General features: G+C 41.1%; 1 protein-coding gene across 1 annotated transcript in view; it reads left to right on the top strand.

Annotated features, from left to right (window-relative positions):
- frem1a (Fras1 related extracellular matrix 1a) overlaps nt 1-20284 on the top strand; it is a 160989-nt gene that overhangs the window by 74887 nt on the left and 65818 nt on the right. Inside the window, exons 15-19 of the mRNA XM_080188538.1 lie at nt 3747-3840; nt 10022-10274; nt 12963-13157; nt 13638-13823; nt 17222-17418. Of these exons, the coding sequence (XP_080044664.1) occupies nt 3747-3840; nt 10022-10274; nt 12963-13157; nt 13638-13823; nt 17222-17418 (925 nt within the window). The remainder of the gene's footprint in view (nt 1-3746; nt 3841-10021; nt 10275-12962; nt 13158-13637; nt 13824-17221; nt 17419-20284) is intronic.

Raw genomic sequence — 20284 nt, 5'->3', positions numbered from 1 at the left:
GATCTGTGCTGAGCATTGGTAGACTCACTGTTTGGTGTTCTCAGTCAGGTTGTTTTTGTAGTGCGCACTCTCACTTAACTGGGACATAACAGTTGCAGTTACTGTAATGCCCGTGTTGATGTGGTTGTGTGTCCCTTTAAGGGGTAAACTCTGTTTGGCCAATCAGGCTGGAGCAGGTGACTCCTGGTGCGTAGTGAGGGATTTCTTTGCCAGTTTGGATCCATAGAGTACGGTAGACTTTATATCACTCTCTGTACATAGCTACTCACCTTAATAAAGTGTTCATTCACTAATCTACTTGGTGGTTGCCTGTCTTTGAAATGTATGATATTTGATGTTGGGGATCAACTGGAGTGCCTTCCTACTGCTGTAGAAATGAGGAGACCTCATGTGAAAGCCTTTTTGAAGCAAAGTCATTCATGGGACCCATTTGACCCTAACACAGAGCAGTGGGTGCAATATGTCAAATGCCTGCATTGTTTTCTTAAGTCTAACAGGTTTATTTGGTTGCAAAAACTTTTGGGGTACTGCTCCATCAGGTAAGTGGGAGTTCTGTTCACAAACAGGGCATATAAATACACAAACTCAATTTATAAAATAATGTTTGGAATACAAGTCTTTACAGGGAATCAAGTCTTAAAGGTACAGACAATGTGAATAGAGAGAGTGTTCAACACAGGTTAAAGAGATGTGTATTGTCTCCAAGCAGGACAGTTAGTGAGATTTTGAAAGCCCAGGCAAGTTGTGGGGGTTGAGGCCGTCCTCATGTGTGCGGAACTTGGCTATCATTCTCTGCTCAGTGACTCTGCGTTGCGTGTTGTGAAGGCCGCCTCGGAGAATGCTTACCTGAAGATCAGAGGCTGAATGCCTGTGACCGCTGAAATATTCCCAACAGGAAGAGAACACTCTTGCCTGGTGATTGTCGAGCGGTGTTCATTCATCCGTTGTCGTAACGTCGGCATGGTCTCCCCAGTGTACCATGCCTCGGGACACCCTTTCCTGCCGCATATCAGGTAGACAACGTATGTACCATATACCTGGTAGATGGTGTTCTCCCTTGAGATGATGGCATCTGTGTCGATGATCCAGCATGTCTTGCAGAGGTTGCTGTGGCAGGGTTGTGTGGTGTCGTGGTCACTGTTCTCCTGAAGGCTGAATACTTGGCTGCGAGCAATGGTCTGTTTGAGGTTGTGCGGTTGTTTGAAGGCAAGAAGTGGGGGTGTGGGGATGGCCTTGGCGAGATGTTTGTCTTCATCAATGACATGTTGAAGGCTCTGGAGAAGATGTAGCTTCTCCGCTCCGGGGAAGTACTGGACGACGAAGGGTACTCTGTCCCTTGTCCTGTCTTCTGAGGAGGTCGGTGCTATTTCTCGCTGTGGCGCATCGGAACTGTCGATCGATGAGTCGAGCGCCATATCCTGTTCTTATGAGGGCATCTTTCAGAGGTGTCTGTTGCAATCCTCCTTATCTGAGCAGATCCTGAGTGTACGGAGGGCTTGTCCGTAGGGGATCGCTTCTTTAATGTGTTTAGGGTGGAAGCTGGAGAAGTGGAGCATCGTGAGGTTATCCATGGGCTTGTTGAAGTGAAGTGCTGAGGTGACCGTCCTTGATGGAGATGCGTGTGTCCAAGAATGCAAGCAATTCTGGAGAGTAGTCCATGGTGAGTCTGATGGTGGAATGGAACTTGTTGATGTCATCATATAGTTGTTTCAGTGATTGTTCACCATGAGTCCAAAGGAAGAAAATGTCATCGCTGTATCTCGTGTATAGCATCGGTTGAAGGTCCTGTGCGGTGAAGAGGTCTTATTCAAACCTGTGCGTGAAGAAGTTGGCATATTGAGTTGCGAATTTGGTCCCCATGGCTGTTCTGTGTATCTGGATGAAGAACTGACTATTGAAGGTGAAGACATTGTGGTCCAGGATGAAGCGGATGAGTTGTAAAATTACATCTGGAAACTGGCAGTTGTCGGCGTTGAGTACTGAGGCAGTTGCAGCAATGCCATTGTTGTGGGGGATACGAGTGTAGAGTGCCGAGACATCCATTGTGACGAGGAATGCCCGTGGTTCAACTGCTCCATGTGTGTTGAGTTTCTGTAGGAAGTTCGTAGTGTCACAACAAAAGCTGAGGGTTCTTTGTACAATGGGTTTCAGGATGCCCTTGACATAGCCGGAGAGGTTCTCACATAGGGTCCCATTGCCTGATACGATGGGACGGCCAGGTGTGTTTGCACTTGTGTATTTTTGGGAGGCAGTAGAGATCTCCAAAGCGGGGAGTACGTAGGATGAGATGGTGCTCCAGATCAAAGGTCTTGATCGGTCTGTTGAGTTGACGGGTGTGTTCTTTGGTCGGATCTTCGGGTAACCGTGGAAGAACGCCCACAGCCTCATTCGCCTGATGAATTCCTCCGTGTCTGCTGCGAGACTGATGGGGTCTATTTTGGTGATGGGGCAGAAATTGAGCCCTCGGCTGAGAACTTTGATTTCAGAGACTGATAGCCCAGTTCTGCACATATGAGGACAGCCTCAATCGGGATCTTGGCTTTGTGTCACAATATCTGTAACCCCCATGACTTGCCTGGGGTTGCAAAATCTCTCTAACTGTCCTGTCTGGACATAATACAATCTCTTTAATCTGTGCTTAATGCTGTCTCCATTCACATTGTCTGTACCCTTAAGACTTGATTACCTGTAAAGCCTCGCATTCCAACCATTATTTTGTAAATTGAGTTTGTGTCTTTATATGCCCTGTTTGTAAACAGAACTCCCACTTACCTGATGAAGGGGCAGCTGTCCTAAAGCTAGTGGCTTTTGTTACCAAATAAACCTGTTGGACTTTAACCTGGTATTGTGAGACTTCTCACCCCTGTCCAATACTGGCATCTCCACTTCTTAACTATTTTCTTAAGGCCAGTGAAATCTGGTGGGGGGGGGTGGAATGAGTCGCAGCTGCTAATCCTATTAACAGCTTGCAGGGCTCCAACCTATAGCCAGATAAGGCATCTGATTTCTTCAGGTGACCCCAACTGCAAATCTGTCAATGAGCTTGTGGTATTAGTCAAGGGACATTATCACTTGAAGCTCTTGGTGATAATGCAGTGATACAAATCTAATTAGGTGACAAGAGCCTCAGGAGAGACAATCGCGGCATTCGTAGCGCTTGGTCATTTCAAAGGAAGTAAAGAATATGAGTAGAGAGATCCCAGTCAAATTCCTTTTCTTCATCAAAATGAGTGTACTGGCTTATATTTTTCTGATCACAGTGATGTAATGTTCAAGAATCAGTAACAGAATGGGAATAGACTAACTGAAATGTTAACAGATTGATGATTGATTGTGCGGAAATTAAAGAGTATAAGAAGTGAACAAACAGTAAGCTATCACTAGTTTGGGATATTAAAGACTTCCAGGGGTGAATTGTTTCATAGAACTGGTCTATCTGGGACAATAAAGTGTCTCGGAGTGAATGTGAAACTGAAATGAAAGTACCTGGGATGTAAAGGGCACATGAAAATGTTGGAGTGCAAGTAAATGAGCTGGACTATTAGAAAGTGTGAATGTTGGATCTTAAAGAGCACAGAATGAATTGGAGAGTGTTATTGGATTAGATGTTAAAGAATATGCTGAGTAAGCAGAAGTATTTGTTATAGACTAGATGGGATATTAAACAGTTTGGAAGAGTGAGGTTAAATTATGTGGGTTTATTTTGTGACAATATTAACCGTGGGTGAAAATGTTTGTATCCACAGGTACAATCATGATGACTCTGAGACAATACATGATGAAGTCATCTTTTCAGCCACGGATGGTTCAAATTCAGCTGAATGCATTCTAGAAATCAAGGTCAGTAGGAGTATTATGATAATAGTCAAGAGGCAGTGGGAGCAAAATAAAACTTCCAAGAACTTACATTATGACTGCCTTTTCCCATGTTGTTTCATATAGGAGCTTCTGGCAACTGGTTATAAGATACAAGTTTATTTGTCAAATTTCAGATTTACTAATCTTTTGTGTTGCATAATTATCTCCAAGGTATTGTATCACTTCAATTATTGCATTGGCTTTCTTGCAGCAGGAACAAAACTCCCTGTTCACTCACCTTTTGCATGTTCAATTTTTCTTTCTCTTCTTCACTTTCATGCATTGAAGAAATTCATTTCTTCCATTGCTTTGCATCAAGGAGTTTGTGCTTTAGTTTGTTTCCACAATGAAGACTGATTGACAACCTGACTTACAAACCCTTACTAGGAGCACTGGCAAAATAGGATGGGGTGGGAAGCTTCTGTTAGACTCAAATGCCTTGCTCAATGTTACCTCATTATTCTGAGACTGGAACTCTTGTCCCTCCTTGTCAGGATCGTGTAGTTAATGGTGGTTTTACTCATAATATTTCAATCTTCTTCCTTTTTCCAATTTTACTGAAAAATACATTTTTGTCAAAGCTTTTCTTCTTGTACTCATCAGGACATTTGAAAGAAAACAACATAAGGAAAACCAACAAATTTTTACTGTTGCTCATTGCTAGAGACTCTGCCATACATAATACACCAGTTAATGGTGACTGACAGTTAACTGCCAAGCATTGTTAGAAATTTAAACCAAGCAGCTTGAGTGGTCAAGCCACTGACCTGAGGAATGAATCAGTGAATGAATGTCACTTTTTTTTTAGCTGAAACAGGCGCAATGTACACAAATATCAACAGTTCTTAAAATATAACAGGTTGGGTTGCATGTTTATTTATACTGTGAACACAACCAAAGTATATAAGACTGATATTGTCAGGTTAATTTACATGTTAAAAATGATTTTCTTATGTGTCTAACAGCAATATCACGACTTGACATCAAATAAAAAGAACTGTTTTCCCTTCTTTCCTACATTTTTTTCTTTTTTATGGAATGTGGATCTTGTTGGCTAGACCAGCATTTTGTAATTGCCTTTTGAGAAGGTGATGATGAGCTGTCTTCTTAAACTGATGTGGTCCATCTGGTTCAAGCGCACCCACTGTGCTGTTAGAAAGGGATTTTCAGGACTTTGAGCCAGTAACAGTGAAAGGGCGACAATAAAATTCTAAGTCAGAGCCTTCCAGCCAGCCTGGCTCATCACTTGTCCATTTCTATTGTCCTGAACCGCTCTGATGTTGTCTGCATGGGTGTCACAACTTGAAACACCAATTTGTGGGTGACGTATTGTTTTGTTTTTGAACTGGTGTGAGGATTCATATGAAACCCCAGTGAGAATAACCAGTCCAGTCATATTATAACAATTATTAAACACTATTTACTAAATTAAAGAAAGGTAAATGCACATGGATAGCACTTCACTACTCTTAAGACAATTAAGTATCTAAATCAGTAAACACACACCGTTTATGTAGAAATTATCCCTTGTTCCAAAGACAGGGGGACGGCGGCGCGGGCTCGTTGGGCCGAAGGGCCTGTTTCCCGTGCTGTGTTGTTCTTTGTTCTTTGTTCTATATCTAAGATTGCCGAGCTATTTAAGACTTCCCCATCCAAACAAAATAAGTCTATAAATTAAATCCAGCCTATAATTACCACACAATGAAGGCTGGGGATCAAGTCTGGGAAAAGCAATTTCCTGATCCAGAAATGATATTTAAACTGTCTTTACAAAGAATTCAGCGCAGCCTTGACTCTAAGACTTAGATGCAGGCCTAGCCTCCTGGCTGTGAATTGTGGACTGGTATCTCAGGCCATTAGATATACGTTTGACTCTCAGCTGCTAGATGTAAACTGGCCTGCCTGTTTCTAAGAGTGCAGGCAATTGTACCATCTTTTTCTCTTTGATTCTTCATTCTGTGTATTTGGCTACCTGAATCTCTCAAATTTCTGCTCTCTAGAAATTAGCATGTTTATACCTCCATTGATCTCCCAATCATCTAGGTAAGCTGTTTCCTACTAATAAGATGATTTACATCTAGTTCTGTCTCGATGCCTGTAAACCTTATTACTGGGAAAATCACATCTTTTCAATGCCTTTTAAATGCTGGCTGCCGCTGTCACTAGGCAGAATTCTCCCTGTCGCTGGGCAGATCAGATTCTATCATGTTTTGTTAAATTTATGCTATTGCTGTTGTTAAGCAGATCCATGACACATATGCCCTTCTAGCATCTACTTCTGGAGTGTAGATTTGAAAAGAATTCCTCAATGAGAAAATGGGTGAGAGATGGGTAGAATGTAAAAATTGTTTATCCATGGGGATAGACATTGAATTATATTGGAGAATAATAATCGACCCAGGTATGAAAGAGTTGCCCAACCAGATCAACATCCCTGTAGTTCAGAATTGCCCTGCAATTTTCTCCCCTAGAAGAATATATCCAATTCCCTTTTGTGGGTTTCACCACCACTTTCTTGATTATGACAACTCTGTACATAAATTCTCTTTATATCTCCATAGTCTTTTTTGCTAGTTGTTATGATCCTTTTAGAACTGGATGGAACCCTGGCTCAGTAGCCATAACTTTTTTTTTATACAGATGAACAGAGTCACAGAACTGCTTTTTGTAAAATAATAAAATATTTACTAAACTTCAAAAGACTGACTATAATACAATATCCTTTCATCTCTCCTGTACCCTGTACAAACATGCACATATTTTTAAGGATAACACATGTTATAGAACATATCTTGTGCCACATTGTTCTCAGTATGTACACAGTTCCTTAAACCAATAAACCAACTATGGTCAGACACATCCCACTCTGAAAGTAAGTGGCAGATGTCACCCAATACAACTTCTATGGATTTCTCATTAAATCCTTCCAAATGCTTATCACACTGTGAGCCAAATGGTCTCTCTGGAACTCCAATTTTGGCACGGATGTTTCCTAACTCTAGTTGTGAACAACACACCTTGCACCAATAATCCACTTCCAAGATTTCAATCAATCCTTTCACTACTCCTCTGCCTTGAAGTTCCACTTGCATTCAAACTCCCACTCAAACTCTCAGATGCCCAGCCATGCTGATTGAGCACCAATGTTTCACAGGATGTACGAAGGTCATCAGCCTGAGGATTACTTCAGATACCTGGCTTCCTTTCAACCAAATTCACCAGATCTGTATAGTTCCACTTTATCTTTAATTAGAAGACTCTCTCTACTTCTTTAACTTCAATGAACAGTACTTTGTACAAATTCCAGTTCCTCCTATCACTTTAACTTCATCTTCCTGAGATATCTCTTTTGTTCCATGGTTTCTAAAACTATTATTTAACTTCTTCAACTTGCTTTCTTTCCATTATTCTATTGTTCTACCTCTCTGCTTCTGGAAGATTCTGTGAGAGCTGCTTTCTCTCCAACTACCTCGTTCCAAATACTACTGGGTCCAACTTAACATTAAACTCAGAAATGATTTCTGACTGAAAGTGGCCCCAGTTATGAAGCAACAAACTAATCTTTCTTTAACATTTCTTTGTTTTCAGGTCATAAATTCTTCAATCACAATTTAGGCACAATTTGAAATGAAACTAAAATCCCATGCATACAAGCACCTTTGTTCATCATGAATCTAGCTAAAGTTTTTAACCATTTCTTACGTCAAAACAAAAAAATAAACTCAACTAAAGCCATGTCTTATTTTTAATATCCAAAAATACAAATAAGTTTATTTATTAGTGTCACAAGTTGGCTTATATTAACACTGTAGTGAAGTTACTGTGGAAGTCTTCTCTACTCACACTGTTGGGGTGCGCTGAGAGAGAATTCAGCATGGCCAATGCACCTAACCAGATTTTGGACTGTGGGAAGAGACCGAGGACTCAAATTTAAGAACATTGGGTGGGATATTTCTCCCACTCCACTGTATGTTACACAATGGCAGGAGGCAGCGTGCGCTCACTGGTGGCAGATCTTTTGGTCCTGCCTGACATGGAGATAATGGCACTGTGAGGCAGCAGTGCTAATGACTGTGCCACTGTGCCGCCCATATCAATCACATATAACCATCTGTTTCCTATAGCAAATGCCAAAATCTTGCTCCTGTTCACACTGTTTTTGGTCCCACTGATGATGCATTCCTACTGTGGGTTTTTGAGTGATGAGGGGTGATTTCAACAGAAAACTCCATTGACAATGGCAGGACTATAAGCTCACACCATCAGCGAGTGTGTGTTGCCTCCTGCCATTGTGTAACATGCAGTGGAGTGGGGAAAATATCCCACCCAGTGTTCTTAAATTTGAGTCCTCAGATTACTAGCTCTCCTGTCAATGGAAGCATTTTCTTCTTACTTCCACTTTGAAAATTCTTCATGATTTGAAACGCCTTTATTCAACTTCTCCAGAACCTTCACTGTATTGAGGCGAACAATCCTTACAACATCTATGCTAATTTGGCAGACATAATTAGGGCTACAGCACAGTAAACTGGCAAGCCACATCCAGGGGGAGAAAGTCAAACGTAGGTATATGACTAAAACAAATACAAAGAGCTCCATTCCAAAGTTTTATGGGATCTTAAGTAGCAATACACAAGGAATTTCCACAGTTCACATTGATGAAAAGGTACCTATCTCTTGCAGACAAGACACATTCTCACCAATGTTTCCCCATTATTACAACAAAATAACTGATGAGTACTATTCTCCAGAGTATCCTTTTGGCTAAGATGAAGTGTAGTATTGAAATGCAGTACTTGGTTGAAGTCATTAGGTTACATTTTAACTTCATTTGAAGGAATTTTTGGCTAAGATGCAAATGAGATCAAACCTTGGAGGTGCAATGCTTACACCAATCAGCATGGATCATGTTGATCAAGCCCAAAACAGGAGGTGAGAGTGCTGTCTTGTCAGCTTGGATTGGGAATGTCTCAACTTGTTGACACTCTGAATTGGACTTGATTTGTTTGATTGAATTGGAATTTAAAAAAATCTGTTTGCTCTAATGATTCTGTAGGCAGTGACCTGTTCCAGACTAATTGATTTGAATGGTGATCTCATAGTACTGGAAATCTCAATGTCATTCAATAGTCAGGACTGCTGCCATACAGTACCATGGACCCGGTTCAATTCTGGGCTTGGATCACTGTCTGTGGAGAGGAGTCTCTCTGTGTCTGCATGGGTTTCCTCCAGGTGCTCTAGTTTCCTCCCATAATCCGAAAGGCGTGCAAGTTAGATGCATTGGCCATGCTAAATTCTCCCTCAGTGCACCCAAACAGATGCCAGAATGTGCAAACCAGGGGATTTTCACAATGATTTCATTGTGGTCTTAATGTAAGACCACTTGTGACACTAATAGATAAACTCTAAACTTAAACTTTAAAATTTTAAGATTAAAAATAATTACCAATCAGACTAGAATCTCGTGTGTTCAAAGGGCTTGAACATGATTTTACATGATAGTTTGAAGCTTATCTTATCAGTATCATAAGTAGGCTTATGTTAACATTATAACAAAGTTACTGTCAAAATCCCCTATTCACCATATTCTGGTGCCTATTTGGGTACACTGAGGGAGAATTTAGCATGACCAATGCACATAACCAGCAAGTTCTTTTGGACTGTTAGCGTAAAACAATAGAATTTATTACTTTAAAGTTAATTAGAACAAATATTGGAAAGGTGTAAAAAGGTCTGCCAATTCTTCCTTCATTTTACAATAATAAGTAGTCTTACAATACCAGGTTAAAGTCCAACAGGTTTATTTGGAATCATGAGCTTTCAGAGTGCTGCATCATTGAAGGAGCAGTGCTCCAAAAGCTCATGATCCAAATAAACCTGTTGGATTTTAACCTGGTGTTGCGAGGCTTCTAACTGTGCCCACCCCAGTTCAACACCGGCATCTCCATGTCATTTTACAATAAAGTCAAGATCTACCCAAAGTGTTCAACATAGTACTTGTTGGATGCAAAAGCATTTGATATTTGTTGATGGACATTTTTTGACAAAAACATTGGCTCCTTGTGAACTTTAATCTTGTTCTCAACATCGCGCACAAGAGATTAGTAGACAGACATTTCTATTATAGCCCAGATATTCTTAACTTTATGCATTTCCATTTCAGATATCACCAGTGAATGATGAACCTCCAGCAATGAAGCCTGGCCTGAACCCCATGTTGTATTGCCCTGAAGGAGAAAAAGTCACCATTACAACAGAAAATCTCTATGCCACTGACATTGATAGCGATGATGATAAGCTGATGTTCATGATTGCACGGCAGCCATTTCATGGGGTGGTACAGAAAGACAACCAGATTATTGACCACTTTTCTCAGGCTGATATCATTGCTGGAACAGTGACGTACATACACACTGGTAAGCAGTTGATCCTTATTTAATGCTGGTGTCATCTTAATACATGGCTACAACTGTTCAATGTCTTTCAAATGAGTCATTAAACCAAGGCCCGTTTGCTCTTTCTGATGAAAATAGAAGGCCGCTTGGGCTTGGAATCCCTCATGCTCCATCTAATATTTATTCCCTGACTATAATCACCAAAACAAATTAGCTCATAGTTGTCTCATTGCTGTTTGTTGGACCTTACTCTTCACAATCGGCTACCGTATTTCCACTTACTTCAAGTATGGGCGGCACAGTGGTTAGCACTGCTGCCTCTCGATGCCAGGAACCTGAGTTCAATTCTGAGCTTGGGTCATCATCTGTGTGGAATTTGCATGTTCTCCCTGTGTCTGCATGGGCTTCCTCTGGGTGGCCTGGTTTCCTCCCAAAGCCCAAAGATGTGTGGGTTAGGTTGATTGACCATGCTAAATTGCCCCTTAGTATCAGGGAGGCTAATAGGGCAAATATATCAGGGTGGGGTTGTGGTCATTTGCAGTCTCAATGGGCTGAATGGCCTCCTTCTGCACTGTAGGGATTCTATGATATTTCAATAATAGTGATAACAGGGACTATACTTGAAAAGTAATTAATTGACCATAAAATGTTTTGGGACATCCAGAGGTCAGGAAAAGTGCAAGCGGCAAAGCAAAGGTCAACAAGTGATTTTGTGACTGGAAGGCTCTTTCCAGTTGGGTCTTGGAGAACTACGTCTTTATGGGTAGAGAAGCAGAGCTCAGGGGCTGGATTCTGGTCTTGGAAACTCCATGGATCTTTAAAATTGGCAGATTGGACCAGGATCTGGGAGTCCTTCCTGACAGGTTCCGTTTTCACTGGTGAAAAAAAGGGGTATGACTCATGAGGGAAACCCAAATTCAAGTAGGCCATTTGAACTCACTGCTGAGTTCAAACAGACCCTATTTTCACTGCAGCAAGGGGCTTATCTTATAGTGCGAGAGTCACTAGTTATGGAGGAAATACAAATACTCATGAAGGGGGGGATTTTCCTATTCCACCCACCATGGGAATCATAAATATGTAGAACTGTCAAGTGATCTAAATCCCCAAATCTTTAAAGATTAATAAAAGCCTTCCTGTGACAGAGATTTGAGAAGAAATCTGTTTTCACAGTTACAAAAGCTGGCTGTTGATGTTAACCTTTGGGCTGCTTTGAATGGCTCATTGCTTTTCACAACCTCCAGTTATCCCAATGGGGATGAGAAGTTCACAGTTTGATTGGCACATCAAAAAGCATATTAAATGGTGAACTGTCTTAGAGATGGGGTTATGCATACAAATTTGTTTGTTCAGGTAAGAATTAAGTACCTGAGAGGCTTTTAAAGTTTTGAATGAGCTTTTATAAATTGGAATGTTTGCTATAATGAAAGTTGTAATAGATATTTAAATCTTTATTTTATTTCATCTCAATATGGCATCTGAGGCCTGCATATGGTGGATACTGGATAAGTTGGCATGGAAGGTGCACATGCAAAGGATTGTGGCTGATGGGCATGGGTTGGCATGGAGGGGACATGGTGGGGAATGATGGTAGAGCTGGAAGACCTATTATTTAACTAAACAACTGGGCAAAGTCCCAGAGAACAGAAGCGGGCTTTTTATTCAGCCTGTCTTGTCACTCAGCAGCTCCTGTAGCTGACAACAATCTGCATCCAGGAACAACAGGCCCGGCTTCATTAAATACCCATGCGCTATCCATAGTGTAAATCAGGGCACTTTTTCCTGAGATGGGTGAGCCAAGCCAGGAAATTTCCTGACTCAAACCAATCACCTCAGGAGCGGATGTTCAGCCCAATGTTTTAGGCCTGTGACCTTTCTTCAGGTTGGATAACTCTTTTTCCCTCTAATACAATCACAATGGGCTCGGTACATTCTTTTGTGCCATAGGTTTTCTACATTTATATGTTTCTGTCAAATTCTGCATTTTATATGACAGCATTGCAACTGTCAAGTGCCTCCAAGTTATTTTAACAGTACCAGTGGAAGGGTTCAGAGGGTTAAGTATCCAAAACAGAGAATTTTTATAGAGTGGGGTGATCATAGAGTCATACAGTGCAGAAAAGCCCCTTCGGCCAATCAAAACTGCATCAATCAGATTGTGATGTTCAAAATGTTAAAGGCGTTTGATATTGTAGACATGAGGAAGAATTTCTTCTGGTGAGCAAATCAAGAATGACCATAAATTTCCTAAAATGAGAGTCAGTCCATTTATAAATGAAATCTGGAAGCACTTTTTTCTGAATAAGGAGTTATAGAAAAGTGAACTCTCTCTACCAAATCACTGTGGATATTAGGATAATTGGAGTTTTCAAAACTAGGATGGATATATGCACTGAAAATGCTGGAAAATCTCAGCAAGTCTGACAGCAACTGTGGAGAGACAATAGAGCCAATGTTTCGAGTCCAGATGATCTTTCGTCATCTAGACTCAAAATGTTGGTTCTATACTTCCCTCATAGTTGATGTTAGACCTGCTGAGATTTTCCAATATTTTCTGTTTTTGTTTCAGATTCCAGCATCCATAGTATTTTCCTTTTATCTTAAGACCAATTGTGATTTGAACTGCCACTGTTACTTCATCAAGATTTTAGTCTTAAATTATTTTATTTGAGCAATGACTTTTGTTGTTTGAATTCTCCCTTTGCTCAGGTGGTGAGGTGGGCTTAGCACCCTGTTTTGACATCATTACTTTTGTTATCTCGGATTGGGATGGAAGTACAGTAGAAGGCTGCTGCCAAGAGGAAGCACTACCCCCTCCATTACCTATGCATGAATCTCTCCCCGTTTATGATCTCAACATTACTATAATGCCCATCAACAATCAGCCACCAAGAATTATCATTGGTAAGGAAACAACAAACAATAATGATTTTATACTGGCCTATGTTCATTTGAAAACTGCAGATTTGATGGTTCCAGTGTAGTTGAGGTTGGAGGTATAGTGAAGATGGATAATATTGTGAGATGGCCAGGTTTGAACGAGGATGAGAGGAAGGATCAATATTTAACTGAGTTTCTTACTTTTGAGAAGAATTATGCAGAACACTCCTTCCAGCCAAAGATTCAACAAGTTGTATGACATAGCCATAAAGTCATAGAGGTTTACAGCATGGCAACAGGCCCTTTGGCCCAACTTGTCCATGCTGCCCCTTTTGTTTTTTCACTCACTCACCTCATTCAACTACCCACCAAAAATGTAAAATAAATTCCATTCTCATACACACAGTGCTTTAATAATAAACTGAAGTTATCTTAGAACGAATAATAGATATCATTTTTCACTAATTTCAAATGAAATTCATTCCCATCTGATTCTCGTTCCAGGTGAAACATTCGTTGTTGAAGAAGGCTCATCAGCTGCCATCACAGTTGACCATTTGTGTGCTGGTGACCCTGATAATGACATTGATGAACTGACCTTTGTTCTGTGGTCTCCACCCCAGTTTGGCTACATAGAGAACACATTACCTTCACCAGGCTATGAGAAGAGCAATATGGGCATCAGCATAGGTAATATCAGACTAAAATCTTGCTGAATTCTTCAATCTACGATAGAATATTTTATCAACTAGCTGTAAACGCATTTCTGTATTTCCAATGACTACAAAAGGTTAATGTCTAAATGAACTTATTGGAGGCCATATTCATGACAAAAAATGTTCAGCAAAAGTCTATTTTTCCATTACACTGCTGATAAAACTCACCATTACGTAACTTCCATTAACTTCCAGAAGTAGCTCAGGAAAAGAAAGTATGGCATGATTTTTCTTTCTCCAAAGAACCATAGAATCCCTGTGGTGCAGAAAGAGGCCATCTGGCCCATCAGTTCTGCACCAACTCTCTAAAAGAACATCTCACCCAGGTGCCCTCCCCTCCACCCTATCCAGTAACCCTGTGCATCTACCATAGCTAATCCACTTAACCGACACATCTTTGGTCATTAAGGGGCAATTTAGCATGGTCATTCCACTTAACCTGTACATCTTTGGACCATGGGAAGAAACCGGCGCACCAGAAGAAACCCATGCAGACACGAGGAGAACGTGCTAACTTCACACAGACAGTAACCCAAGACTGGAATAAAAGTTGGATCCATGAAGCTGTGAGGCAGCAGTGCTAATCACTGTGCCATCATACCATTCCTTTAACCAACAAAATGGGCTTGCTTCTCAGTGAAGGCAATGGGCCAGAACCTCCACGGACTGGTAATTACAGTCAGATCTTCTCTCGCCCGACCTTCTGACATCGGCTGGCTAAGAATAGTAGCGTACCAGATTCCACATTTAGCCTAAGGCAATGAATCATGGAATCATAGAATCCCTATGGTACAGAAAGAGACCATTCAACCCATGGAGTTTGTACCGACCACAATCCAACCCAAGCCCTCTTCCTGTAACCTAATACAATTTGTCCTGCTAGTCCCCTTCACACTAGGGTCTTTTTGGTGGGTGATGGGATCAAATGGTCATTGAAAGAGTAGGATGGGTTGGGAGTTGGGAACTGCATCAGTTCTGACATGCTTACACAACTATTCAACACCCACTCCCCCCCTCCATTTCTCTGGAGGTAGACCCCTTTGGATAGAAGATTTCTTTTGCTTCTTGTCCAACTTCTGCAGCAGATAGTATTGCATCAGAGAGCTTTGGATAATGCTCTCTTCCCTATTGGGCCAAGTCTTGTTACAAATCAGACTCTCTTCCCAAGCATTTCCACAGATTTCAAGAGATTCAGATTGTTTTTCAGAGATGCTCACACAAACTGAGGGTCCTTGCAGAGTCATGCGGGGTAGTGCTAAATGCAATTCTGAATGGCTGCATGCTGCTATTATTAAAATTCACAACAGCACGAGTCACAATCAACAGGCATGGTTTAATCATGCATTGCAATTCCTTCTTCCAATTTTAGTCTTTATCCTATTGCTTCCACTAAATGCTTTACTGATTGCAAGGAACCCACACAAACCAAGTCCCATAATCTAACCCAGTGCCTAATGAACCCATGACACAAAACTGCTGACCACTTAAGAAACTGGTAATCCCATTTGCTGTGATCATAGGCCAGCTTCCAAATGTTTGGTACAATTCAGTTAGGTGCTAGTATCCTGTTGTTTAAAGTAAAAAAAAGTTGATATTCAATACATACATTAAGTGAATAAAGCCGCAAGATTCCAAAACTAGACCTTATTATACAAGGTCAGAAAGATAAAACAACTTACAATATCTATTTTATATTCTAAAATTCAGTGTTAAATTGAATTGCATATGAACTAATGGGCAAACTCAAAATAAATGGCAAATGCGATCAAGGCACGTTCCATGAATTTCTCAACAACCCACCCAGATGTTAGCATACACTGTGAACAAAATTTTATCTGCATGTCTGCCCAAAGTTCGTATGTTCCCACCTGAGGCCGATGGAGAATGCTGTTCTCCGGGTCTCCCCGCTTCCCAGAATCAGGACGGGTGTGATGGTAAAATTCAGGCCTGTGACTCAATCAATCTCATAGAAACTCTCTCTCCCTCATGAGGGATTCCAGACTTCACCACAAAGATCTAACCTTGGTCCTGTCTCCAGGAATCATTCCAACTTAACTTGGGCCTCAATGTGACCCGCCTTATAGGATTTCAATTTAAGAACATAAGAACATAAGAAATAGGAGCAGGAGTAGGCCATCTAGCCCTTCGAGCCTGCCCTGCCATTCAATAAGATCATGGCTGATCTGTCGTGGCTCAGTTCCACATTCCTGCCCTCTCCCCATAACCCTTAATCCCCTCTCTTATCAAAAACCCATCAACCCGCGTCTTAAAAATATTTAGCGAGGTAGCCTCCACCACTTCAACGGGCAGAGAATTCCAGAGATTCACCACCCTTTGAGTGAAGAAGTTCCTCCTCAACTCTGTTCTAAACTGCCCCCCCTTTATCTTGAGGCTGTGCCCCCTGGTCCTATTATCCTTTCTGAGCGGGAAGAGTCTCATCTTCCAAAATTCTGTTTCCCCTGCATTTCCAAATCTGCACTCAAGTACCGGCTCACGAGAACAACCTCAACTCTTCAGCCATACTAAACAGAATACTACTACTCCAAAGAGTTAGCTTTGGCACAAAGAACTGTAGCCACCAACCTTCTGCTGTCTTCTCAGATGATGAGGGCTTATTTCAAACCCTGATTTCTAAAAGTCTGCCAACTGAAGCCCCTTCTGCTTGGGACTTTTTCTCTATTCTCTCTTTTCTCTATTCCCTTCTCTCTTTTCTCTATTCCCTTCTCTCTTTTCTCTATTCCCTTCTCTCTTTTCTCTATTCCCTTCTCTCTTTTCTCTATTCCCTTTTCTCTTTTCTCTATTCCCTTCTCTCTTTTCTCTATTCCCTTCTCTCTTTTCTCTATTCCCTTCTCTCTTTTCTCTATTCCCTTCTCTCCTTTCTCTATTCCCTTCTCTCCTTTCTCTATCCCTTTCTCTCTTTTCTCTTAACTGGGACCTCTCCCTGTCTCCCCCCACCCCCCCAACTCCCTGCTGGGAATCAGAAAGGGAGTCTGGGACCCTCTACCTGTACCCTGCCTGGGATCTTTCTCGATTATGGTGTAAAGTTAAATCAGATATTGTAACACGTTCAAAAAGGCCATAAGCTTGGGTGATGTGGGAAATTGGACTGGAGCTAGCACATTCTCATGAAAAAATAAGGATGTACTTTTTTTCACATCTGAGAATGTTTTAGCTGAAATGGTTCCAAAAAAACCCAGACAAACTGTAGTTCCTTCATGAGATGCAAACAAAATCAAGTTTGTGCATTTAGTAAAAGTGCAAAGGTAAGAAATTGGTTTTATATATGCATATATATCCCATGTCTATAATATGTACGTACACAAGCTATTGCCCGCTCTTGTTCAACCATTTCCTCTCACTGTCTACTCCTAGATTCCTTTGACCTGAAGCACATGAAAGAATTGCACATCAACTATGTTCAGTCTCGACATCAGCAGATTGAACCAACAGTAGATCAGTTCATGCTGTACGTTACAGATGGGGAGCATCAGTCCATGGAGGTGCCGTTTTATGTTATAATCCAACCTACAAATGATGAGATTCCAAATTTCCTTGCCAGGAATATCACTGTAAGTAGATGAACACAATACCAGCTTTGCATGAAAGGGATTGTTGCCACAGTGTTAAGGAGTATGTAGGAGAGGATTTGTTCAATCATTTGGCATAATGATAGACCAGTCAGTTCGTAAGTGATAATATGATCAAGGCAGATCAGTCCTAGATTAATTTGCTACCAATATTTCAGTTCCAACTAGGTTACATTATATACTCAAGTGAAAAACAGACCTCTTTATTGACAGTGTCTTCTCACAAATACACATGTTGACAGTATCGTTCCAAAGGTAGCAGAAACCCTCTTGTATTTGATCCAAGTCTGGCCTGTATCCTTTGAAAATGGGCAGCTCAGTCTTGTATCAGAGAGTAAAATGCAAAAAATTCAAAACAGGGACCCGATCTAACCCAAACATAACCCCACATAATCTAAATTACTTTGCAGCATTGTATGTGGGCTAGGAGGATTAGGGGTAATTTATTAACTTGGTTAGGGGACTGGCTAGCTGATAGAAAACAGAGAGTTGGGATATATTGGTCTTTTTCTGGTTGGCAAGATGTAACTAGTGGGGTGTCACAGGGTTCGGTCCTCGGGTCCAAGTATTTACAATCTCTATTAATGAGTTGGAAGGAGGGATAGAAGGTGCTATAGCCAAATTTGCAAATGACATTAAATTAGGTGGCGTAGTCAGCTGCGATAATGAAATAAGCAATTTACATATTGATATGCATAGGTTAGGTGAGTGGGCCAAAATTTGGCAGATGGCGTTTAATATGGACAAGTGTGAGGTTATCTATTTTGATTAGAAAAATAGAAAGGCAACTTATTATCTAAATGGAGAGAAACTTCAGAGTGCATTAACACATGGGGTTTGGTCCTTGTGCATGAAAATTGGTGTGCAGATAATGAAGAAGGCAAATGGCATTGTGGCATTTATTACCAAAGGAATGGAATATAAAAATAGGTAAGTTTTTCTGCAATTGTGTAAGGCATTAGTGAAACCGCACCTGGAGTATTGTGCACAGTTTGGTCCCCTTACTTGAGGAGGGATGTACTTGCGTTGGACGTAGTTCAGAGAAGGTTCACGAGATTGATTCGAGAAGTGAGGGGTTTGTCTTGTGAAGAGAGATTGAGTAGTTTAGGCCTGAACTCTCTAGAGTTTAGAAGAATGAGGGGAGATTTAATTGAGTTATATAAGATGCGAAAGGGGATTGACAGTATAGATATGGAGAGGAAGTTTCCTCTTGTGGGGCAATCTAAAATGAGAGGTCATAGTTTTGGAATAAAGGAAGCAGATTTAAAACAGAAATGAAGAGAAGCCATCCCACACAACCAGTAGAGCCCATCTGTATGCATCAAACTACCCCCACTGACCACCTCCTCCGTTCATCATCTGCTTCTCTGAGCACCATTTGGATCTCACCCAACACCATGAAGGTATACACATTTCCCTCAGAGTCACTTGGAACTCCTCTGAACCTACTTACAGTCAGAAACAGGAGAATTTATAATGGGGAACAAAGAATAAGCTGACCAACTTAACAATACTTTGGTTCTGTCTTCACAATGGAGGACACAAATAACATAGCAAATGTTAGGGAATACATGGCTTAATGAGAGGGAGGAACTGAAGGAAATCAATATTTGTATAGAAATAATGTGGGGAATTTGATGGGATTGAAGGTTGATAAATCCCCAGAACCTGATAATCTACATCCCAGAGTATTTAAGGATGCATTGGCAGTGGTTGTCCAAGATTCAAATAGCTTTGGAACAGTCCTTACGGATTGGAGGGTATCTAATGTAATCTCACCTTTAAAATGGGAGGTAGAGAGAAAACGGGGAATTGTAGACCAGGTAGCTTGACATTGGTAGTGGGGAACATTCTAGAACCCGTTATCAAAGATTGTATAGCAAGAGTACTTATTAAATAGTGATAGAATCGGACAGAGTCGACATGGATTTATAAAAGGGAAATCACGCTTGATAAACCTACTGGAATTCTTTGATGATGTAATTAGTAGCATTCATTGTGGGGAGCCAGTGGATGTGGTTTATTTGGATTTTCAGAAGGCTTTTGACAAAAATCCTTCATAGAAGATGAGCGTATAAAATTAAAGCTCATGGGATTGGGGTAGTGTATTGAGATGGATAGAAAACTGGTTGGCAGACAGGAAACCAAGTGTCAGAATAAATGGATCCTTTTCCAGATGGCAGGCTGTGACTAGTTGGGTACCGCAGGGATCAGTCCAATGACTCCAGCTATTCATGACATATATAAACGATTTAGATGAAGGCACTAAATGTAATAGCTCCAAATTTGCAGATGACACAAAGCTGGATGGGAGGGTAAGCTGTGAGGAGAATGCAGAGATCCTTCAGTGGGCAAGTAAATGACAGATGTAATATAATTTGGATAAATGTGAAGTTATCCACTTTAGTAGCAAAAACAGGGAGACAGATTAACACCTGAATGGCTAAACGTTAAGAGAGAGGAATGTGCAACGAGACCTGGGTGTCCTTATAGACCAGTTGCTGAAGTATGCAGGTGCACCAGGCAATAAAGAGACAAAAAGTTTATTGGCCAAATGGCCTACTCCTGCTCCCATTTTCTATGTTTCCATGTCTGCCCTTCCACCCTGCCCTTTTGATCCTTACAATCAACTGGACATTAAGGAAATCTGTTCTCTCAGAAGGCACTCTTTTTCAAGTGCCCCCGCAAAACTATTGATCACAATACTGCCTGCTGCACCTGCATGTTTACCTTCAGCAACTGGTATACAAGGACACCCAGGTCTTGCATACAGCACAAACCTTGCCTCCAGGTTAAAATACGTTCCTGAGTGTCAGAAAGTTAGTCAACTCTGAAGGGCAGAGTGAAA

This window comes from Carcharhinus amblyrhynchos, chromosome 5 (assembly GCF_965287045.1).
Source record: "Carcharhinus amblyrhynchos chromosome 5, sCarAmb.v2.hapA, whole genome shotgun sequence".
In the NCBI taxonomy this organism is placed as follows: Eukaryota; Metazoa; Chordata; class Chondrichthyes; order Carcharhiniformes; family Carcharhinidae; genus Carcharhinus; species Carcharhinus amblyrhynchos.
This window is presented reverse-complemented; position numbering and strand designations above follow the sequence as displayed.